This window comes from Catharus ustulatus, chromosome 3 (assembly GCF_009819885.2).
Source record: "Catharus ustulatus isolate bCatUst1 chromosome 3, bCatUst1.pri.v2, whole genome shotgun sequence".
NCBI classification, from domain to species: Eukaryota; Metazoa; Chordata; class Aves; order Passeriformes; family Turdidae; genus Catharus; species Catharus ustulatus.
This window is the reverse complement of record NC_046223.1, coordinates 94,633,612-94,655,432: the sequence shown is the minus strand read 5'-3', so window position 1 is coordinate 94,655,432 and position 21,821 is coordinate 94,633,612. Positions and strand designations below refer to the sequence as shown.

Here is a 21,821-nt window from a genome sequence, read left to right as displayed (position 1 = left end):
CATATGTCTAAGCCTTCTTATTCAACAGAAAAATGTAAGGCTCATCTTTTTGTTCAGTCCTTTAACTATGGAGGTTGGAATTTCCTGGCATTTCGCCTGCTGACTAATATTTCATATTTGACCCTTTTGGGGTTGGTTCTGTGTATTTTCCCTTTTAATTTAATCTAACAATCACAGTCAGTTACTACAAAGGTTTAGGTGCCATATAAATACGTGCTTATATTACAGTTGGTTATTATGTTCTTTTTGGCTTGCTTCTTCATTATTTACCTGTTTAAGTGCTTTGCCTTAAATAGAAAAATAACACATTCAGTGTTTTAATTGCTTTTCCACACTCTATTGTTTGCATACTGTCTTAGAAGCTTTCCCTGCTAATTTTGTCTTTTTGGCAAACACTCATTATTTTTTCCACTCTGGGTTTAATGGTGCTGTAGCCAACATGGCTTTGACTTGTTTACTTATTTGTGCGCTAGCATAGCAGATAACATCAGGAGGAACATGTACAGCCTTGGTATTTAAGGGAATAGCGTCAGTTATTAAGACAAAAAAACTTGGAATTTACTTTGTTTAGAAAAACCTACAACCTATGTTATGATAACAACATGTAGGACAACACTATAAGTGAGGACTTCCAAACACCCTTTCTTTTTTCTGCGATCCACCTACATTAATGTATCATAGAACACCTATACTGTCTTTCAAGTTCTAATGACAACTTTTAACATTTTTTTCCCAGTATATAATTTTAAATCCTTTCTTTAGGAATTCTGTATGCTTATGTATTTTCAGCCCTGAGAACTTTACAAGCAACTGTGCCAGATTCCACAGTATTTTAGAACAGCTTCTTAATCTGTTCCATTTCACATCAGACATGAAATTCAAGACAGGGAATGTTTAAATCCTGTGTAGCCATAACTTTCAGTTTATGATTTGTGGGTTTTCTTATGGAGCACATGAATCTGCATAAATCTGAAAGCTATGCTTGGTGGCTGTGATTTGTTGCAGGATTGTCAGGCATTTAGGAGTGAGATTATCGCCTATGAAGTTTGCTAGGCTGACAAGGATACCTTGGTGAAGAACCTGTGGTACTGGCCTGGTGCTTTCTGGTTTTGGGGGCTAAAAACCATGCCTTTTATTCTTTTGCCTTTGGTAGTCACTATGATTTGTTCTTTCTTCGATAAACTCCATGTACATAAAGCAATGTGAGGTGGCAGAAACAATCTCTGTGAGCCAGGAAGAAAAGTTGCAGGCCTACAATATGCAGTCTCACCTAGATATACGGTCAAGGGAGTGTATACTGCCACACATGTGAATGCCATGTCAGATGAATGATACTTGGCATCTCTGTATTTTGTTGAACCACTGGAGAATTGGTTAAGAAGATAACAAACCAGAGAAGATAAACAAAATGTTGAAAAGAAATCACATTAATGTGATTGTTGCTCCCACCCCCTAAAAAGTAGGTTAATTAACTCAGATGCAGAATTTAAGGCAAAAAATAGACTTTTTGAGAAGCAGAAGTGTGTTAGAACTAGTTGTAAGACTACAGGTACTAATGTACACAAATTAGGATATAGCACTGAAATAATACAAGCATCTCTGCTTTAACTTACAGTTGGGTGTTGATATCATAGTAAGCAAGCTATGAACCGTCTCCATCAGATCATGTTGCTGTTTTTGCAGAACTGAGTTGTTTACTGTAGCTGTAACTAACTGTCTTTCTAGTTCTTCTATAATAGAATTCTGTCTGGCTACTAGGACTTGAAGTTGATCTTTTTCATCTTTTATTGACTTCAGCTGAAGCATGTGCTTGTCTTCCATCTCAAGAACTCTTTTTTCTAAAAAGCTAAATAAAAGATTACAATTAGGCTCTCCAGAAACAATTTTGAGTTGATGTCAAGAAAATCAAGCATGTTGCATAAGTTTCTTTCTTCATAAACACTCAACTTCATTCTCTGATGCTATGCAAGCAGTAGACAACTAAATGAAAGATTAGTTTGATCCATATGCTTAAATTTATTATATAAGTGCACTAATAAACAACATTATCTACTACAGTATGTATTGCAGGCTTTAAAAGTGTAATAATTGGGAGTTTGATAATTCAACATTCTTAAAGGAAAGATAAAGTGATTAAGTTTTCATGGGTTTACCCTATTAAAAGACTAAACTTTTCAAATATCCTATAATAAAATACATACTTAACGTAAATGTTATGCCATTAAGACAGGGAAACATGCAAATAGTTACTTGAAGATGTAACCAGTTTTGGAGCAGGTATTATTAGGGAACTGTCTGGAAACATTATTTCACTGCTAATTGTTCTGATACAGAGTCTGAGAAAGCTGATATTAAAAGATGCAAAACCAGAAGAGAAGTTCATGTAAAATCCATTGCTGTTACTGAAAACAAAATCCTGAACTTTAAATAAAATTATTTTTCAAACAGATTAGTTCAATACAGATTGTATTTTGTTAGGTGAGAAACAATGCTTTTGTGTTTTATGTGGATGTTACAAGGGCAGTCTAAAGTCTGCTGAGAACAACACCAAAAAACATGACCTTTTAAAAATCAGTATTTCCTTTGCTTTCTATTTGATAAGGATGCTTGTTTTTCTTAAGTTGGTAGATAAAACCATTAGGGAACATATATAAATGTAGTAGAATAGCGAACAAAAATGTCAAAACATGTCTCCTGGGTTTCTTAAGCTAATTCTTTCAAAGAAAAAGCACTTTGCACATATGGTTCTCATTGAAAAACATTGCTTTGAAGGAGAAAACTTACTGTTATTGTTGCTTTTAGATTCCTCTGTAAACTATTTATTGCCAAAAGTAAAATAAGACCGTGGTGATACGGAAACGAAACTAGCTGAAAAAAGGTATGAGCCTTTGGACCACAGCCGAGTACAGAAAAGGACAGGAGTAATAGTTGGCTACTGCTCAGTTTCAAAACATTGACTCTTAAGGAGCGTTGAATATGACTAGTGCTTTATTTTTCTCACTACATTAGATAAATATTGTAGCCATGACCTGGTTAATCATTAGGATAGCTGTGTACTACATGGAAGTAAAATTTTGGAGATGTGGTTACACTCAGTTTGAATCAGGTTTCATCAAATTCATCTGGATAAGTCTAAAGAAGAATATAAAGTGGGTACAACTGAAGTACTGTTTTAGTTTTAGCCTTAACTTCCTCATATAAAGGAGAACTTTAGATCATGAAGAACAATATATAAAAAGAATACAAGAATAAACCTGCATGAATCTCCTAGGCTTTAAGTAATATATGACCTTTGTAATGACTGTGGGTAACATTTTTCAATCAGTTTGGAGAGCTTGTGTAGAAACCCTTATTTTCCTACTTGAGTACATTTGTTTCTAAAACTATTAGAAGGGCACTTCATGGAATAGCATTTTATAGGGCTGTGCAAACTTACCTGTTTTTTTCTTGTAATTTAGTTATCTCATTGGTCTGATCTGAAATCTGTCTTTCTAGTTTGTCTGTTGAAAGAGAGTGTTCCAAAAGCTGAAGTTCAAGTCGGGTTGTCTGGTTTATTACCTTAAAAAGATTTACAAAAAAATACTTATTTTAAATAAGCTGTAATTTTGTTGTGAAATCATGCAAATGTCTATGTACACCTATGATTAAAAAAAAATTTTTCAACACCTGAAATGAAGAAGAGTACACAGAGTTGCACCAATTTTGTTATTACACTACCATATATCATTGGGAATATTTCAGTAGTATGCTACATTTTTGATGAGAGTTACTGTGTACTTCAGCTTTGTTGTTATACCTTCCCCTCTGTTAAATTCTTATTTCATTACTGGAACTACTTTGGTTGTGGCTCAAAGAATGAGTTGAGTTGTTTTACCCATCTGGTGTTGAAAGTAAGTCTCTCACTCGCAGAAATCTTGGCACAGTCCTGAAATTCACTTGGTAGTTCTCTCCTAGCTATTTTCTTCAATCCCAAATTATATTTTGAAGTGTTTATCATGTGAACCACGCTTTAGTCGATTCATTCTTTGCATTTTAGTATTACCTTTTTTCTATGCATTGTTTGCAATTTATTTGCATCTTTAAATGAAGAAATGCAGGAAACACGTAAAGATACTCTACATTTTATATTACATTACTTTGAAGCAAGTTTTCTAGAAATATTTTCTAATTGTTTTAGGCTAGCTTTTTTTAATTCAACAGAATTTGGCTTTCCTTGACAGGAAGAATTGATTACTCATGTCCTTCATGTTAAACAGTTATTCAGGACATGATTTCACACTTAAGTGTAATTGAAAACTATTGCCAAAAGTAAGTGTCCTTGAGAGAGCAATTGTTTGGTTAATTTCCTTATGTTACTAATTAAGCCTTTAACTCGGTCACCAGTAATTTCAAGCAGAGAAGGAAAGTTACAGTGATGATTTTCTTCCTCTAAGCAGAAAATAATTAATTTCCATAAAGACATTACTGTAAATGATAAAATACATTCTTTCAACATGTGCAAAATATTAGGCTCCTGAGTAATACAATGGAAGTTGAACTCAGTATGCCTATGAGCTGTGAATTATCAGTTTATCAAGGAGTTCACAAAAGTCTTGATTTAGGTCAAAAAATGTCATTTAATTCGTTGAGTGAATTCTACAGGTAGCAAAACTTCTAGCAAGGATTTTAGGCTCTGCATAACTTTTATATTATACAAAATATTATGTGCTACATGATATGTGCTACATTATTTCTTTTGGCAATGATAGATCTGCATCTCCCTACCATGTCTGCAAAACTACAAGAACATACCACTCTATATGAATTGGAATTGTCCTTCTACTAATATCTGTATTCTGTTTAACAGAACATCTTATTGTACTTAATGCTTTTCAATTAAAACCCATTTGTTTTTGTTTGAAGTTAACAAATGTACAGTAGACAATTTTGCTTCTGTGTGAATATACTTTTCTAGCAGCTCCTAATTTCTTTTTTCTTGATTAATCTTAGATTTATTTATGTATCCCTTTGTTAACCATAATACAGTGCATTGTGCTGTAAATGAACTGTTATCCTACTTAGGGTTATCTGTGAAAACATTAATTAAAAAGACATAGTTCTCTTGAAAAGTTAAAAAAAATAAAAAAGGGAAAAATGGTTTTAAAAAGCAGTTAAGCTGGTAAATGGAACAAAGAGAGTTTGAAGAGACTTGTTTAGTTAAGATTAGTAATGAGAGGGCTGTATAAAGCACACTAGGACCCAACTGATGTCTGGATGTAGTAAAGTAGTTTTAAATACATTCTCTTTAAAGATTAACAATGGTCTTTCTAGACTTACTTAAAACACTGTTGGTAATGAAAATCACTCAAGTGACAACACTGGGCTTGAGATGGAACTGTTTATTGCCAAATACTAATGTTTCCTGAAGTTGGGTAGAACTGTGTGTCACAACTATTGACTTCTAATTGTTGAACAGAAGCATGTAACACTAAACTGTTAAAAGTACAGCTGTACTATTTGGGAAGCAGAAGCATTTTGAGTTGAAATTCATTACTTACTTGTGCTTCAACATCTGTTAATTTGCGGGTCTGTTCAGCTGTTTGATTTAGCAAGTTTGTGCCTATTTCAATCATTACTGCAGTCTGGTTCTGCACTGCAGTTTGCTGGATCTCTACCATTTCTTTCTTCATACTGTCTTGGATGTAATTCTCAAGCTACATGGGAAAGGAAAGAGAGAAGATAGTTGCATTCTTTAAATGTTGGAAAGGGGGTAGTACAGTAAGCTTGCTGGCAGCCTTGCTAAACAAATATGGTCCTTGTCCTTGTCTATTATGTATTTATGTTGTTTCCCAACTGTGAGAGGAAGACCAAATGACACAAGGAATGTGTGGCCACTTGTTTTCTGAAGGCAAGAACAGAGATTTGCAGGAGGTAGGTAGTAGGTAGTGATGAAAGTGCCTAAGGGCCCTTGGAAGCCTTTCTGCCCTAGTGCTCCCACCACTGTTACCATCAGAGAAGCTTCACCAGCTTTGGCAGCGATGGGAATTTTTCAGAAGATAAAAGTTTAGGAGTTTAGTCATCTTCCTGTATTTACACTTAACTATTTTTACAGCATTTTTCATCACATGACTAGAAGTCAGAGAAGAGGTCAGATGTCATTTAATACTGTTAGTGTGCATTTTTAACAGAGGGAATTTCAAATAAAGACACAAAACAGAAGAAAAACCTTTAAATACTTTAAATGCTTAATATTAAGGAATGCAAAAGTTGTTTAAAATACTTGACTCTGAAGTAATTTCTGTCTAAACTAATAAGGATTTTTTAATAGTCATTTTATAACAGCATACCCTGCTTTCAAGGAAAGTGAGGAGAAAGTAAGTAAAAAGGAGAAAAATAAAGAAGCCTTTTGAATAAATCTTTCTTTCTACCTATCTGGATTATGAAAAAGCAGTCTGATTTTTCTTCACACTTCTTTATTTCTTGTCAGTAATTGCAAATATTTCACATTTCTTTGTGTCATTGATTATGTTTGAATTCATAAAAATCCAGGCCACAAGATGTCATTTTTTTCCAATGAATGAGGAAATTTCTAGAATCAAATTTCTAATTCGCTCCAACACTGTTCTATCAAGAGAACCATAATAAATTTTGAGCTTCATGCTCTACCTATAAAGAGGATACTAGTTAATAAAAAATAGCTAGTGTTCATTAAGCACAAATGGTAATACATCTCCAATTCCTAATCTAAGTAAAATGGTAGAACAGGTTGATATCTTGACTTTTTTAAAAATAATATTTTTATAGTCTTATCTTGATATGAATGATGGCTTGTAGTAAGGAGAGACTTTGAATTTTATTTATGCCTACTTTCCATATCAGTGAGGAAAAAGTATCTTGTGATTTAATATGCTATAAACCACGGTTCTGATATAACCATTACACTTCCAACCAGCTAAAGATCAATGGACAGATCTATCAGCTTTGAATATTTAAGGTTTCCCCCTTAAATATTACTTGAGCAAAGACTGGGTTAATTTTTTCTTACTTCCCAGCTGTGTTTTAGAAGTGGCAAATGAAGAAAACAGGATATATTAAGAAATTAAAATCTCTAAAACTGATAGTATATTTTCATGTTTTAAGTGACCATTATTTCTTGATGCCAAGTGTGACCAAACTGTCAAAGCAGTATTTGTTTATTCACTTCAGTCTCCCCCTGCAGCTGCTGAGCTGCAATGCACAACAGGGAGATTTCTGACCTAGCATGAGTTTTGACCCACATCTACTGTTCTGCTCCATGAACATACATAGATTTAAAACCAGCCTTTAGACAGCCTTTACATGCTCTTTGCATAATGATCTTTTTGAATACTACAAGTAAGCATACAATCAACTGGGTTTTGGCATAATAATTTAACATGGGTATCTTCAATTGCCATCATACTATGGTAATTAGAGTTGTTCACTATACACAGGGTTGATTCTTAAGTGCTACCTTTTGCTCCAGGCTATTCCTCATTTTCAAAAGCTTCTCCACTCAGAGACAAATCTAATTTGACCAAACATGTTGGAATTTTTATAATTCTTTGGTGACATCTTTTAGGTCAGCTTCTTCGTTTAAGCTGGACAATAGTGCCTTTTAATTGAATAGTAATAGTAAGGAATCTTTGGTCCTTGATCATTATACTATGAGTATGAGTATTAGACTGTGAGTCAGAGTAGAGTGATAATTTATTTTAAAAAGCAACACATATTGGTTGCACCATAGTCAAAGGATGCTTGCAAAATTCTGAAGACTTTTATATAGAAAAAAATGAGCAATTTTTCACTACAGTGAGATGAAGACTGAGAACAAAAACTTATGTGTCCCTTTGAAAACGCTAGACATCTGGGAATTAAATGATTTATGAGTCCAAATTAGCTTGAGCAACTGAATCTAGTAGACCAGACATCATTGTAGATAACATTGAAAAAACCTTTGCTCAAATGCAGTTCTGTTAAAAGCCTATGAAGTGAGATCTCCAAATGCATTTTATTTGACCCAGTATCACAGTTAAGTAGGGAAATGTCTTTATCAGGATAAGGATATGGCTTCACCTGGCAGGCTCAATGCATTGAAAATACTGCATCATCTTTAATTTAGGAAAAAAGGCCCAAAATAAAAAGGAAGACAGTAATAAACAGATCAACAAAGAAAAATCGTACATGAACTTTGATTATTTAATGAAATGATTGTGGATATTTAACTTTATTCTTCAAGGTTCATTGTTCACCAAAGAGAGAGCAGAATGAGAATCTGAACAAAGTCATCTCTACATCTAGAATTACAGAACTGCATGACTTCTTTTAAATTGTTATCACTGAGTTACTCCAAAACACACTACTAGAAAATTAGTTAATTCGGGGCTTAAAGGTAAGGTAAACATTTAATGGTAGGCTTAGGCAATTGCCCAGTTCAAACACACAGATGTAAGGTTGCTCTGAATACTGTATGCAAAACCCGTGATTACAATTTAAGGCATGTGGTGGTTCTGGCTGCCAGATTTTTATACCCCTTGTGACTGTACTTGTAACCTTGGAAAGCAGTTTTATTTGGACACACAGATCTGCATTTTCATAATTTATCTTATTTGAATATCTGTAAGTGTAATCATATCTCCAAGTATCTGATCTCTTTCAAATAATTTCTCATTTGTGTGGGGATTTCCAAATCACTGAAGTACTCTCATGACTCCAGTTTTAAGTTTGTCTTCACATCTATTTTTGAACTTAAAATATTATATATGTAACTTACTTGAAAGCATGAAATGTGAACACCAAAAGGGATTCAAGATTTAAAGCCAGTTTCATTATCTGACTCATTTATTCTAATTTGGAGCAACATGAAGCATCAAAACTGTAATGACCTATTAAGTGGCTTTGGAGCTTCTTGTGGTTTTTTCCCTAAAAATCCTACAAAGCATGATTACATAAACCCTTCTGGTTTTTTCCTTCATATTCACTAATCCTTTCCCACTTTTGTACATTCTCTGCATGTACACATCATAAAATCTCTTTTTCTGACCTGAACCAAGATATGCACTGATCTCTCTCTCTCTCATCATCATCCAATGCAAAACTGTAGAAAGTAGCACTTTTTACAACTACAACGTCCTATTTCGTAGTGGCAGGTGCTTACTTTCATCTTTCTTCAAGGAGGAATAAAAAGAATGATTCATCCAAAACGCCCCCCCATCTCCCACTGACCTTAGTGACTGCAGAACATGTTCCTACTGCATGCCCCTGGCAAGCAAGGCCCTTGGGTTTCGCTGAGAGGGTGCTGGAAGAACTCTTTTAACAGGAGCTCCAGTTCCCACAGCCACACTGAGCTCCACTGACAGCCCTGAGGATTAGCAGCCATTTTGCAGGACTGCAGCCCTTTGTGGCACATTTCTTTGTAGAGCTCTATTCATCAGCTCCTACCAAGGAGCCTCCTTTCTTTGTAAGCAGTAGCGCACTCAGAGTTTCTTAAGGGGGAAGAATAGCTTGGGTAAAAAGAAGTTTAAAAGAGGGAAGGACACAGGATATGAATGCCTCAGTCCCCATCCATCAGTCAGGAGGCTTGGTAGTTTGAACAGCATGTCTGTCTTTCTTCAATATTTTGCTCAAATCTGGAAGGTGAAATCAGGATTAGTTGCCAGATTTCTCCCTTGACATGGTGCTAGCTATGGTTTAATCTCTTTTTAATTCAAATAATACTTGAATATTACAAAAATTTTGTTAACCATGATTACATTATATTTTTTATTTATTTTTTGTTATTTTGAACAAAATTATGTAAAAACCGAATAGCTGACTATTAGTGATGCATCTTCTTTTAGAAATTTTGCTTTTGAGCGAGTAAGTCAATTAATCCTCTGTTAAAGATAATTCAAGGGAAAGGAATATTTGAAAGAAGGACTAATTAGTTGATAGCATTTCAATGATTCTTGGGATTTTTACAGTAAACATTCTATCTTTTGTGTAAGAATTTGGCTGGCACGTATTCTTGAACAAAGTATAAAAATGAAAGCACAGATGGGAAAAAACATATCTCAAAATATGCTCAAATTGCAAAAACAGCTGGGAAAATTGAAATACTTTCACAGTTTAAGATTTGTTAGAGACTTACAGTGATGCATTTTTAGAGAGAAAAAATTCTCTAAGGTCATTGCTTTGGGGCTGCATCATGCTTTATTACTTCAAATAATATAAAATCATAAAATTTGGCAAAAATACTTCAGCTAAGTTGCCAAGAAAACAAGGACAGGTCAGTAATATTGGAGCACATTCCAAGACATTGTTTTTATAGACAAGGTTTGGGGTTTTTTTATTAAACAAGCTTTAAATTGGCAAAAAAGGAAAGACAACATGTAGAGTATGCACTAAAAGAAGTATGTTTTCTAACCATTGGCAGAGATAGTATTAATTCATTATGAAGGGTTATCAATACTCAGTCAAATGAAAAGCCTTCCTGTCCAAAAGCCTTTGTGTCCATATCAGAACAGCAACTTATTTATGCATTTTATAGACTTACCATTTTTTCCATTTTAAGTTATGAATGACATCTTTCATTTGTTCTTTACTGCCAAATGTTTAATCTATACTAATTAAACAGTCATGTTCCTGGCAGCATTTATGCCCCATGAATATATACATCCTTCCTTTGCCAAATGCTACCCCATATAAATAGTACAAATAGTACTGGATGCTTGCTCTATTTTATAGAATTTGTCAGTTATGGGAGCAAGATTTCCAAATAAAGTTTGATGATTTTCTTAATGTTTATAGTCTGATTCTGTCAACTCTAACATTTATTTTCAGCAAGAGGTAATGTTAATCATGAGTTTCTATACAGTGCTGTCTCCTGTGTGAACACATTGTGTTACAACACAAATTGTGTGCTTAGTCATCTAATGTAGATACAGAGAAAACTTCAGGGCTAATGACACATATTTAGTGATTTTCCTCTAACTTTTATTTTGGATTTATGAAAGTGGACTAGATCCAGTAGAAAATCAAGCAACAAAAAATACATTTACAGCTAGGTAAGTTTTAAATATTTGTTGAGGCTACAGAGTTTGGCAATTTGTAGCAGTCTGGGCAGTAAGGAGCTAATGTGTTGTTATGCCTCAAGGGCTGATGGCTATTCACATAAGCAAGTAAGAACAGGATGTGGCTAGAAAGAGGGGCTGTTGGAAAGTAGAACAGCACCTTTCTGGAACCCACTTCCCTGTCCTGGTTGGTGACATAAAGGACAGTGGTTAGGCAGAAGTGGGGTCAGGAATTAGGCATGAACTGTCAGCTGAGGTCAAACAAGTAGAGAGGGATCAAGACCATCAAAAGACCCTCAAAGACCCTCAACCCATTTCCAGAAAGGTCCAGAATAATGGACTGCACTTGCTCACTTATTTACATCAAGAGTGAGAAACCTGATCCCAGGAGAGGGAAATTTACCTATGAAACAGTACCCCTACAAAGCTCAGGTGGCACCACCAGGACCTTGGACACCCTACTGGCTGATCAGTGCAGGACCCAGAACTGGTTATCCCCTTTCCTATCTCATTTCTCTTTAAGGGGGAAAACATATTTCCATGCCAAGTGTGCCATCTGTTAACAAAATTTTGTGTTTTTCTTTTGGACCCTTTTGGCTTTTGCCACTTTTCTTTGACCGAAGGCATTGAGGAATTTTGGGTGCTCCCTTCTATGAAGGACTGACATGTGACACATATATTAAGATGTCAAAAGCTTTGCGTTACGGTTCTTCTCACATCCCTAATAAAAACGTCATGGGCTTTATTCAAAACTTATCTCTGCAAATTTAAGCCACTTGAGTTTAATCAGATCTTCCAATACCTGTGGTCATCATCCTGGTGCTTTATTCATTAAAGATGAATATAAGATGTTCATTACACACAAAAAAGCTAGCAAGATGGAAAATGTACTCAAGCATCCATAATCAGATTTGCTTAGTTTTAGTAACAGGGCAAAATAAGAAAACTGCTGAGTCTCATTAGTTCCTTTGGGAATACTTTTTCAGAGTATAGATGAGACCTTCCTGCTTCTCGTACAAGATGCCTTGAGGTATCTTTAACCTAGTAGTGCTTGGTCTTAGTTGCCTTCCCCTTTTTTCAGAGTGGCTATGTTCTTTGGATTGTGGCAATATCTGATTTCTTCATGAGTCATCTGAAATAGAATTTAGCCCATAATCTGGATTTTTTTTTTAAATGCTTTGCCAATGCGCAGTTGTCTGATTGTAAAAGGTTATCCTTTCATGCCACAAAATCCTTAAATTTTTCATTCATATATACATTTTTATATAAAGTTTATATAAAAATATTTTTTTTCAAAGACTATTTTAACAGACTTAATTTTCAAATAAAATACTAAATATTTAAAATGTTTATTTGTAGTATAATTGAAGTCTGTACATTAGGAGGGTTTTGGTATGAGCCACCTTGGATCCTACTGATATGGATGACAGTGAAATGCAATGTACTTTTTAAAACAGAAGAAAATGCTGCCTAAATTTCATCACAGCAGTTTAGCAGTTCAGTAAGCAATATATAGTATTTTATCAACATAAATATGTTACACATGCTCCTTAACTTGCATGTATGTAACCTATTGACAGGAACTCCATGTGTGCTTGAATTTGTATTTCCACATCACATTAATGCATTGGTGTTAGGAAGGCAAAAATACTGTCAGAATTTCAATTTTGCATACAGTTTTTTCTCTTTAAAATAGCTTTTCATACTTATTTTCAGTCTGTCCATGTTGCCCCTGCTTAAAGTCAGAATGGAAATAGAAGAATCACTACCCTTTCCAGGAGTCATTTATCTTGACAGACCTTAGGGAACACATTTTTAAGGGCATTGCATCAATCCCCATCAATCACTTAAACTTAAGCTATTTTAAATAAGCTTTTAATATACTAATTTATTTCTCCATGTTTTCTGGAAATAAATTATCAATTTTAGGAGCTTGTAACTTTTGGAAAAAATCAGTACACTGCAGAAATAAAACGCAACCACATCAGATAAAGAGACATTTAAAATTGGCTTTTTTTTTTTTTTTTCCCTAGAGCAGGAAGTCCCAATGGTCTATGAGTTGTTTCTCAAGGGAGGGAAAAAATCTTTTGGGAATGTATATGGGAATGCTTGAGATGTCTCTACACTCTTAGATTCTTACATGCTCCATCAAATATGCCTGCCTGTCCAGACCTCCAGCTAAGATTTTTCTCTTATCTCATTTTCCTGTCAGCAAACAAAAGGTGAAAGTAACATCATAAATGAATACTATCTGGAAGTGAGCTGTGATTTACTGGAAAATACTCGAGCTCCAATTGTGTAATAAAATATAAAAGGTTTAAATGCTAACTCTTAAAACAGTAAACACAGACTTTGAAGTAAATGATATGCAGATAGTTCTGGTAGGGACACTTGTGCACTAAATGAAATCTTACCAGCTTATTCTCCTGTCTGATTACATTACATTTAGAGGAAACTGTTACAGTTTTATAATTTACACCTGCTACCACAAGAAAAATATTCCCCCCCTCCTTTACTGGCAACTCTACTTAAATGAAAGCTAAATTTTTATTAATATAACATGAAACAAAATACATAAAATGTCTTAATTTTCTATGCAAATATTTATAAAGAATGACTTTCAATCTGTGTTCTTGAATGGAAGCATTTTGTACCTAATTCTAAGAGTTATTACATCATGATTGTACTTTCTACTGTGTGTTTTAAAGTAACTATGAATGTTACAATCCAAGTGATGATGTGGAAAAGGCAAAGGAGCACATAGGAAAAGGGAAGAGACTTTGACAGCTGAAACACTCCCAAAGGCTGTCATATAGTTGAACTCCCACCATTCCAGACACTGAGCTTATTTTGTACATGTAATACTACACTAGTGCTTTCCTACCTGCACATGTGTTTTGTCATTTGGAGGATGACATGGGTTCTTTGTACTATATATGATGCACATACTTTCTATGGTGCATTTCTGGGGAGTCATACATTAAATTGCAAGTGAAAAATATTATTTTCAAAAAAACGCTGTTAATGGAAATTAAGTAGTCAAGTTGACAAACTGCTTAACAGTGTGAATTTCTATATAGGTAAGTAATTAAAAAAAAAAAAACAACTAAAATTTAACAAGAGTATCTTCAAAATTAAAATCAATTATTTGGTGATTACCCATACTTGTTAAGAGTTAAGGCTATTCATTAAGGCAATAATTTAAGATTCCGAATCACCCTTTTTCTGGATCATAGCTAAGTGGTTTTTCTCTTAAAAATCACAGAAGGAATTCATAAAGTTCCCATTAGTCTAAAAATAAAGAATAAATAAATAAATAGTGTGAGTCATGAATGGCATTTTGCCGAAGTTCAGTAGCACTGAAGCCAGAAAGACAAGAAACCAGTGATGCTTCTGCCATTCACTGAAATGCATATAAATATTTTTTGTTATATGCAACAAGCCACCAATATTCAAAATTAGGATTCCATATTTATAAGTGTAGGAAATACTGCTAATCAATATTTAAATTTTAAATACTGGCTTATGACATTGGGCTATAATTTCACAAATTGAGTATTCAAACTTTCAGGAGACAAGCCTACATGTTTTCAATCAGATTTTGGACTTGCTTGCTACAATCAGGGAATCAGGACTTTACCAGCCCAGTGTAAGGATGAGATTCTGCCCTACAAAGATGTCATCTGAATAAATACTTGCTATCCCAAATCTCAGTAATCCTTTCTCATTTGTGTATTTTTTCCATTCCACTGAGTAATAGGCAGCTGAAATTAACTTACAATCAGATATGCTAGTGACATTTTTAATGAAAAACATTGTCTATGTAGCCTCATAAACTTTACAAAACATTTAGCAAATGTATTGGTCACAGTTAAAGTAATTTATCTTTTTTATCTTAACTTACAGTATCAAGTGTTTTTTAATGAACTCCTGCTCGATCAACAGGACAGTCTATTTTAGAGAATAGCTCATGATGTAGTGAAGCAAATCAGAGTTCAAGTTTTTGATGAATATGAAGCAAATTCCACTTTTCAAAACATGTAACTGGGGAAGTGAAAAAGAATTGGGCATTTACAGTTCCTTCTCAGCATTGCTTTCTAGGGAAGCAGTCATCTTGCATTCCATTTCCAACCAGAAGGAAGAATGATTTGAAGTTCAAGGATCAAACTAGTTAGGAAGCTATGGTACACAATTAGTCCCTTTTGTAAGCTATAAAACTGGGTGTCTCTGGTTTCAAGGCATTTTTCACAGGTTAAAGAAACTCAATGCATTTTTAGTAGTTCTTCAGCTTTGCAACACACTGGAATCTAATTATAGTTTATTGAGTTTTTATGAGATCTTTTTCTTGCAGAAGTCTCAATGATACTACCAAGTGGCCACCAGTCATTTTCACTGAAGACCTGACAAATTTTGAATGCTCATGACTTTGGGAAGAACATGTCAGCTGCCGATTTCAGTTTTGAGGGACTAAATTTCTTTACTAAGAACCCATTCACTGATTTTGAAAAGAGGAAAAGAAAGTAATTTGTGCTCAAGTACTGTAGCTCTTTTTATAAGATGCGCTGCATCTTTCTCATTACTGTTTCCATTGATATGCGAGATGGACTGTGGAGGTGGGGTGTCTGGAGAACTGCTACATTTACACCACCAGCTTGAAAATTCCTCACTTGCTGGACCAAACCTGTCAGAGAACTTCCTGAAGGTTTTCAAAACACTGGGTGGGGGAAGGGGACTCAAATATCAAACCAGCCTTAAATACAACTACAGAAAGCACTAAAGGCTGCCTTAAAAAAGAGAAGCTCAGATGGTCACCTCTGCTTAGTTAAAAAAAATACCATCCTTATATGTTCTTGTCAAATGCCACTTATTTATTTCTCTGTACTGTTCCATTAGCCCAGTTAAGAGTCTTTGGTGCAAAAGCTTCTGAGGAATTCCATGCTTGAAAGTTAAAACAGGAAGCAACTGTGTCAAAAGTGGACAAACACAAATACTTGGAAGCAAGATCAGAACATATAGGCAGCATATTGCAGAAACAAAATCTAGTGTGTGATGCAGAAAAATAAAATTAAATTATGTAATCTTAATAATCTTATTTAATTTTTTTTCATCTCAATAGCTGGAATTATCCATCTATAAGTACACAGTTTAGGTTTTTGAAACAGAAACAGGAAGACAGTCTTTCCGTCCATTGCTTCTAAAATTTCCTCTTTGTCTCTGGTACCCCCAAGCACTCAGGTGGTGATGGAAAGTCATTGCTTGAGCTGAGCTCCAGTCAGTGCTCCTGAAAGCTTGACACCAGGCAGCTGCCAGTTAGTGCCCTTGTAGAAAGACTAGAAGCCAGATTCTCTCAAAACAAATGATGCTGTTGGCATTAACCATAAGAGTAAAGGAGAAACTTAGAAAAAAATGTCTGAGAACCAAAGCTATACATTATAGGATGGGTATTTTATGAGAGCACACTGTTCCCTGTCTGTCAAGATCTGACAAGAAGGGCCACTGAAGAGGGAGACTTTTAAACATGCTTTCCAGAGACTCCCTTGGATGCAAAACTCTGCTGTCAGGATGAGTAAGCACATTAGCAATGGAGAAAGTACAATGACATCGATAGTACATGCACCAAGCCAGAAAAGAAAGCTATCTGTCTTAGATTTGAGAGATGGGTCCATGCAAACATCATAAATTTCAGTAAGGCCAAGCGCAAGGTCCTGAACCTGGGTCAGGGAAATCCCAAGCATAAGCACAGGCTGGGCAGTGAAGGGAGGGCAGCCATGCCAAGAAGGACTTGGGGGTGCTGGTGGATGAGAGGCTGAACATGCCCTGGCAATGTGTTCTCACAGCCCAGAAGGCAAATGGTATCCTGGGGTGCATCCACAGCAGTGTGGGCGAGGGAGGATATTCTGTCCCTCTGCTCTGCTCTGCTCTGCTCTGCTCTGCTCTGCTCTGCTCTGCTCTGGTGAGACCACAGCTGGAGTAGTTCTGCATCCAGCTCTGGGGTCCCACAGCATTAGGAGGGATTTGAATGGGTCCAGAGGAAGGCCTCAAAGATGATCCCATGGTTGAAGTACCTCTTCTATGAAGACAGGTTGAGAGAGTTGGGATTTTTGGAGACAATAGAGCAGAATTCCAGTACCTGAAAGGGGCTTACAAGAAAGCTGGAGAGGGAATTTTTCACACAGGCATGTAGTGACAGAACAAGAGGGAAGAACCATAAACAGGAGGATAGGTTTAGGTTAGATATTAGGAAGAAATTGTTTACAGTGAGGATGGTGAAGAACTGGCACAGGTTGCCCAGAGAAGTTGTGGACACCCCATGCCTGGAAGTGTTCAACCCCAGGCTGCATGGAGCTCTGAGTAACCTGGTCTAGTGGAAGGTGCCCCCTAGTAGTCAAACTAGGTAACTTTATAGGTCCCTTCCAACCCAAAGCATTCTGTGATTCTGTGAAAACTCAAGAAAGTAAGCACAGAAGGTTAAAAACAAATTTAGCTAATAAGGACAAAAGAATCCAGAACTGAGAGTATTAAATGAGAAAGAATGTAGAGGAAAGGGACAGCCAGGAAGCTGCATAACTTTAATAGAAGGAGAGAAATAAAGGAAATGAATCTGTGTGAGCAGAATTTTAAAAGTGGATGTGGATAGGAATAGGGATAAGAATTCCTAATGACAGTAAGCTGCAAAAGGGGACTGGAAGGCTGATCTTAAAGCCAGCTGAGGGAATGAATTCTCTGGTTTGCTTGAAGTTTAAAAAACATTGTGAAGTTGGAAGAAAATTTACTGAGGAAAATGGTGAGTGCAAAGTACTTGACTGGATGAGACTCTAGGGAGATGTTGCTTCCACATGGACTAGAGAGGGACAAGAAACGGAAAATATTTATTTCCTTGTGATGAAAATTATTACTTTTTTTTCTATTCCAGTAGCATCCTTACTTAGTTAGAGGTATTATTCCACATGAATTAAGCCTTAAAGCACTTGTCTGGTTTACTGGCCTGCTCCATTATCAACTTCAAATATTTTTCAATATTTTTATTAATACTTAATTAGTGAAACTAAGTATTTTTAGTTTCACAAAGAAGCCAGTGGGAATTTTTCTACTTGTTTGGAGCAGAGCTAGGATTTTATATGCCGTCCTCAGAGCCTTTTTAAAATAATAAAGTTTACCATAACAAAGAAGCTGAACTCAAGACATGGCTAAGGTTTTTCTAGATTCAAGTCAAATAAACTTACGTGTCAGAGGAAAAAATTAGGGTATTTTTAACTATATATTTAAACTTTCTTGCCTAGCTGGTAAACTGTAGTTGTCAGAATCCTTGCTTGTATGTGCTAAGATTTCAGCGGGGTCAGACTGTTTATATTTGTTGCAGTTTATACTCTTTCTTCTAAGGGCTAGGTTATTAATCTAGGGGCTTACTTTCTAATTATTTGAACTTTGTTTCATCATGTCAGAGTAGTTTTCAGAAAATGTTCCCAGTAAGGCTCCAGTAGTTTCAGTAGGGCACTTTAATTTACTATTAAATTTATATTACTATTTATAGGCGAACATTATATCTGACAGAAAATCTGGCATCAGGATGACAGTTTAACATAAGTGAAAACACAGGAATAGTTAATATGGTCAAAGTTCAGACCTCATGCAAGGAAGCCTGGGGGGTTTTTTAAGTCGATTCCTTAGAAGCAGTAAAACAAGATTTTTGTATTTTTTACTTGTTCATTTAAGCTGTCTTCTGCCTACTTTATCCATTTCTTTAAATTGTACTAAGAAACTGGAAACTAATGTTTCATTTGAATAGTTGAATTACACTATTTGCAAAAATTGTTCTGAGAAGCAAAATTATGGAAATTTTTTCATTAGATCTTCACCAGGGTATTTTCTCGAGTAAGAAAACTGACTGGACAGGGTATCTGTTAATGCAAACTAAAGTACGGCAAGTGTGTTTTCCATTACTACGTGTATTTTAGTTCTTGGTATGCAGCTTTTACATCTTTGAATGTTAAGACTTTGCACAGCTGAGATTGTCAGTTGCCAGCTGATACCATGAAAAAATGAGGCTATTGCTTCTTGACTATGTTTGAAAGAGAATATGGCATATTCTCCTTAAGGTTTTGGTTTATATTTCATTCTGAAACTATGGGTTTGAACTAGTATGTTGCATGTACACCTTGTAAATGGAAAATTAGGAAAATTGTTGCATAGAATATAAGGTAGTACATGGGAAAAGACCTAAGTATATAAAGTGTGATAACATGATGTCTACAATTTCTGTCAAGGAAAACAAAATGAAAATGATTTTTAGGTGCAGGGATCAAAATCAAACCTCTCAGCTCACTCAGGTACCTCTGTGGAAGGGTGTACATCAGGTCACACGAGCAGCAGCCCTGCAGCACACAGATGTCACATCACGTGTGGGGGAGCTGCTATGGGGGCTATGGCTATTGCCCAGGAAATGTCCTTTCCACTTAGCTGGGTGTCTCCCCATTCCCACACCCTGACAGAATGGAACAAAGAGGCTTTTTCCTTCCAGGATCACGCACATCAGGTGCAGGCCTGGACCAAAAAGCAAGCATAGCGATGAAGCTGATACCGTGAGTGCAGGAGGTGAATGACTCTTAGTGCCTGCAGCGTGAGAATGAACAGGTCTGCAGAGCTCTTGTTAGGACAGGGATTAAGACACTGCTCAGTCATTTTCATATTAGACATTTTCAGAAGATCCTACTATTTTTAAATGGATACAATTATTTTCTCCAAAGATGAAAACTTGTTTTCTCCCTATCAAAAAGTTCTTTTAAGTGGAGTGATAAAGATCAAACATTTGCTCAGTGTGTTTTCCTGTGGTTTTGACAAACAGTTTATTCAAAAAACATACTAAAACTTTGCGTCTGAAGGTCACAAATTATGGCAGTTGTGTGAGTGATTATGCTGTACCTTACTAGAATGCACTAATACAATAGTTTTGATTTTATACTGAACTACTCTGGTCCTCATCAATGCTTTAGTACAGATGTTGAAATAAACAGCTAGTTTCAATCTCTTGATAATTATATTATTATATTACACAGTCTAACACTTGAATGCCTATTAGAAGAATTTCAGTTGCTAAGATTGAGAGAGCAGTGATGAATCAAGCAATGCTTTTTTAACCCCCTTCTGGAAATAGTAAGTTCTCCATTTTGTCACCACAATACACTGATTTTAATACCTGAGGAAAATCAAGTAGACATATATTGTTCCCTAGAGGGTAAAGGAACTCTGTACAGTTGTGATTTTTATTTTAAAACTATCATAATGCTTGAGACCTGAATACAAGAACAAAAGTAAAAAGATAAAATTTTCCCTACTTTATTAAAGGGAGTTTGAGCAAAGCCATGACACACGCTGCTTGATTTTAACAAAAAATCTCCAGAGACAGCTGAATTGGAAAAAAAAAGTTGCTGTCATCGAAGAATGTTGAAATATTTGCTCATCTAGAGAGAAAATGTTTCCTTACAGCTTCTGTGAGTAGTGAATTCTGTGAAGAATACTAGATTCCCATCCATACTTTTATTAACAGAGGGAGAAGTTGGCAGAAAGAGGGTTGCATATTCTATCAACCTTCTCTTTTTAGTAGTGAGACCTTTGTATGACCTTAGTAGACTCCTGGAAGATTGTTAGCTAAACTGAGAGAGCTTCATATGGGCAGTATAAAGACAGCAGAAAAGTTTCTGTAGTTTCCCACTCTCTCATCAGACTAAACCATAATGGAAGTTGGAAAGAGAACAGATAGATATCATTTAATCATACAAATTGCAGGATATGTTTGCTGAGCTTTGTAAACAACATCTTAATTTTAGGGTTAACCTGTTTCACAAACAGATAAAAACTAACAGGATTTTCAGTAATTACTTGGAACATAGTAAGAATTTTTTTAGAAAAGCTTTTAAGGAGTAGTAATGTCTTTTTCTAGGCAGCTAAAAACTGACAGAGTGAGTGCTTGCAGAACTATCTAGGTGTGGGATTTCTTTTAAACAAAACATAGATCTGGATTTTGTTACCTGAAGAATTCTTTAACATCTCCTCTAAGCCTGGTTTACTTTCTCTTATTTGCATTACAGAATAAAAAAAGTTCTTTTTTCCTTTGCCCCATTTCCTAGAAATATGTCTGGTCAAGGAAACGAAATTATCACAGTATTTTCAGTTGTAAAGCACTTTTTAACTTACCTGTGTGCATTAGGTTATTTGGTTAAATTCTGTATAATGTGCCATATCTTTAAAGCATTTCCAGGTATTAAGTTACTGTGCTATACATTTTTCTCCCCAAATGCTTTGCCTTTGAAAATTATCTGAAGTTCCTAGTATTTTCCCACCTCTAGTTTATATTTGGCTAGTCTGAGAAGTTCAAATAATAAAATGGCAGATAAAATTGTCAGTGATATTTCTGAAACTTCTTATTCAGTGCCAGAGCAGCTCTCCCTTTCTTGAAGGATCTAGTGATGCTTATGGTCCACTGACACATCATTTTCACTGTTGTTATCAGTGAGATATTTCCTAGGGTGCATGTAGACAACCAAAGTATTTCCTGTGCATGACATCCTTGTTTCAGGTACGTGAATGTGTATTTTTTTTTCCTAAGAGCCATCTTCTCCCATTTTCCCTTATGCAGTCTGTAGAAGTATCCTTAAGGCTCCTATTATTATCTTAACATGTTAACTAGATGTGAGAACCATTTTTCTCTGAAGTACAACTTGCATGTCCAGCTCATTTGGGGTTTTTTGTTTTTTTCCTTTGTGTTTTTTTTGTTTG

At 35.4% G+C, this 21,821-nt stretch overlaps 2 protein-coding genes across 5 annotated transcripts in view; one reads left to right on the top strand and one right to left on the bottom strand.

Annotated features, from left to right (window-relative positions):
• The window catches only part of MCPH1 (microcephalin 1), a 145,197-nt gene that overhangs the window by 61,547 nt on the left and 61,829 nt on the right, over positions 1-21,821 (top strand). The gene's annotated exons all lie outside the window — the stretch shown is intronic.
• ANGPT2 (angiopoietin 2) overlaps positions 1-21,821 on the bottom strand; it is a 42,945-nt gene that overhangs the window by 14,933 nt on the left and 6,191 nt on the right. The window contains exons 1-4 of one of the 3 annotated variants that reach the window (XM_033053927.1): positions 9,223-9,377; positions 5,538-5,693; positions 3,437-3,558; positions 1,614-1,846 (exon numbers count right to left, since the gene is read on the bottom strand). In XM_033053927.1, coding sequence (XP_032909818.1) covers positions 1,614-1,846; positions 3,437-3,558; positions 5,538-5,669 — 487 coding nt within the window. In that variant the 5' untranslated portion in view covers positions 5,670-5,693; positions 9,223-9,377. Of the gene's footprint in view, positions 1-1,613; positions 1,847-3,436; positions 3,559-5,537; positions 5,694-9,222; positions 9,378-21,821 lie in introns of those variants that run through there. The other 2 variants (XM_033053925.1, XM_033053926.1) reach the window with 2 other exon arrangements.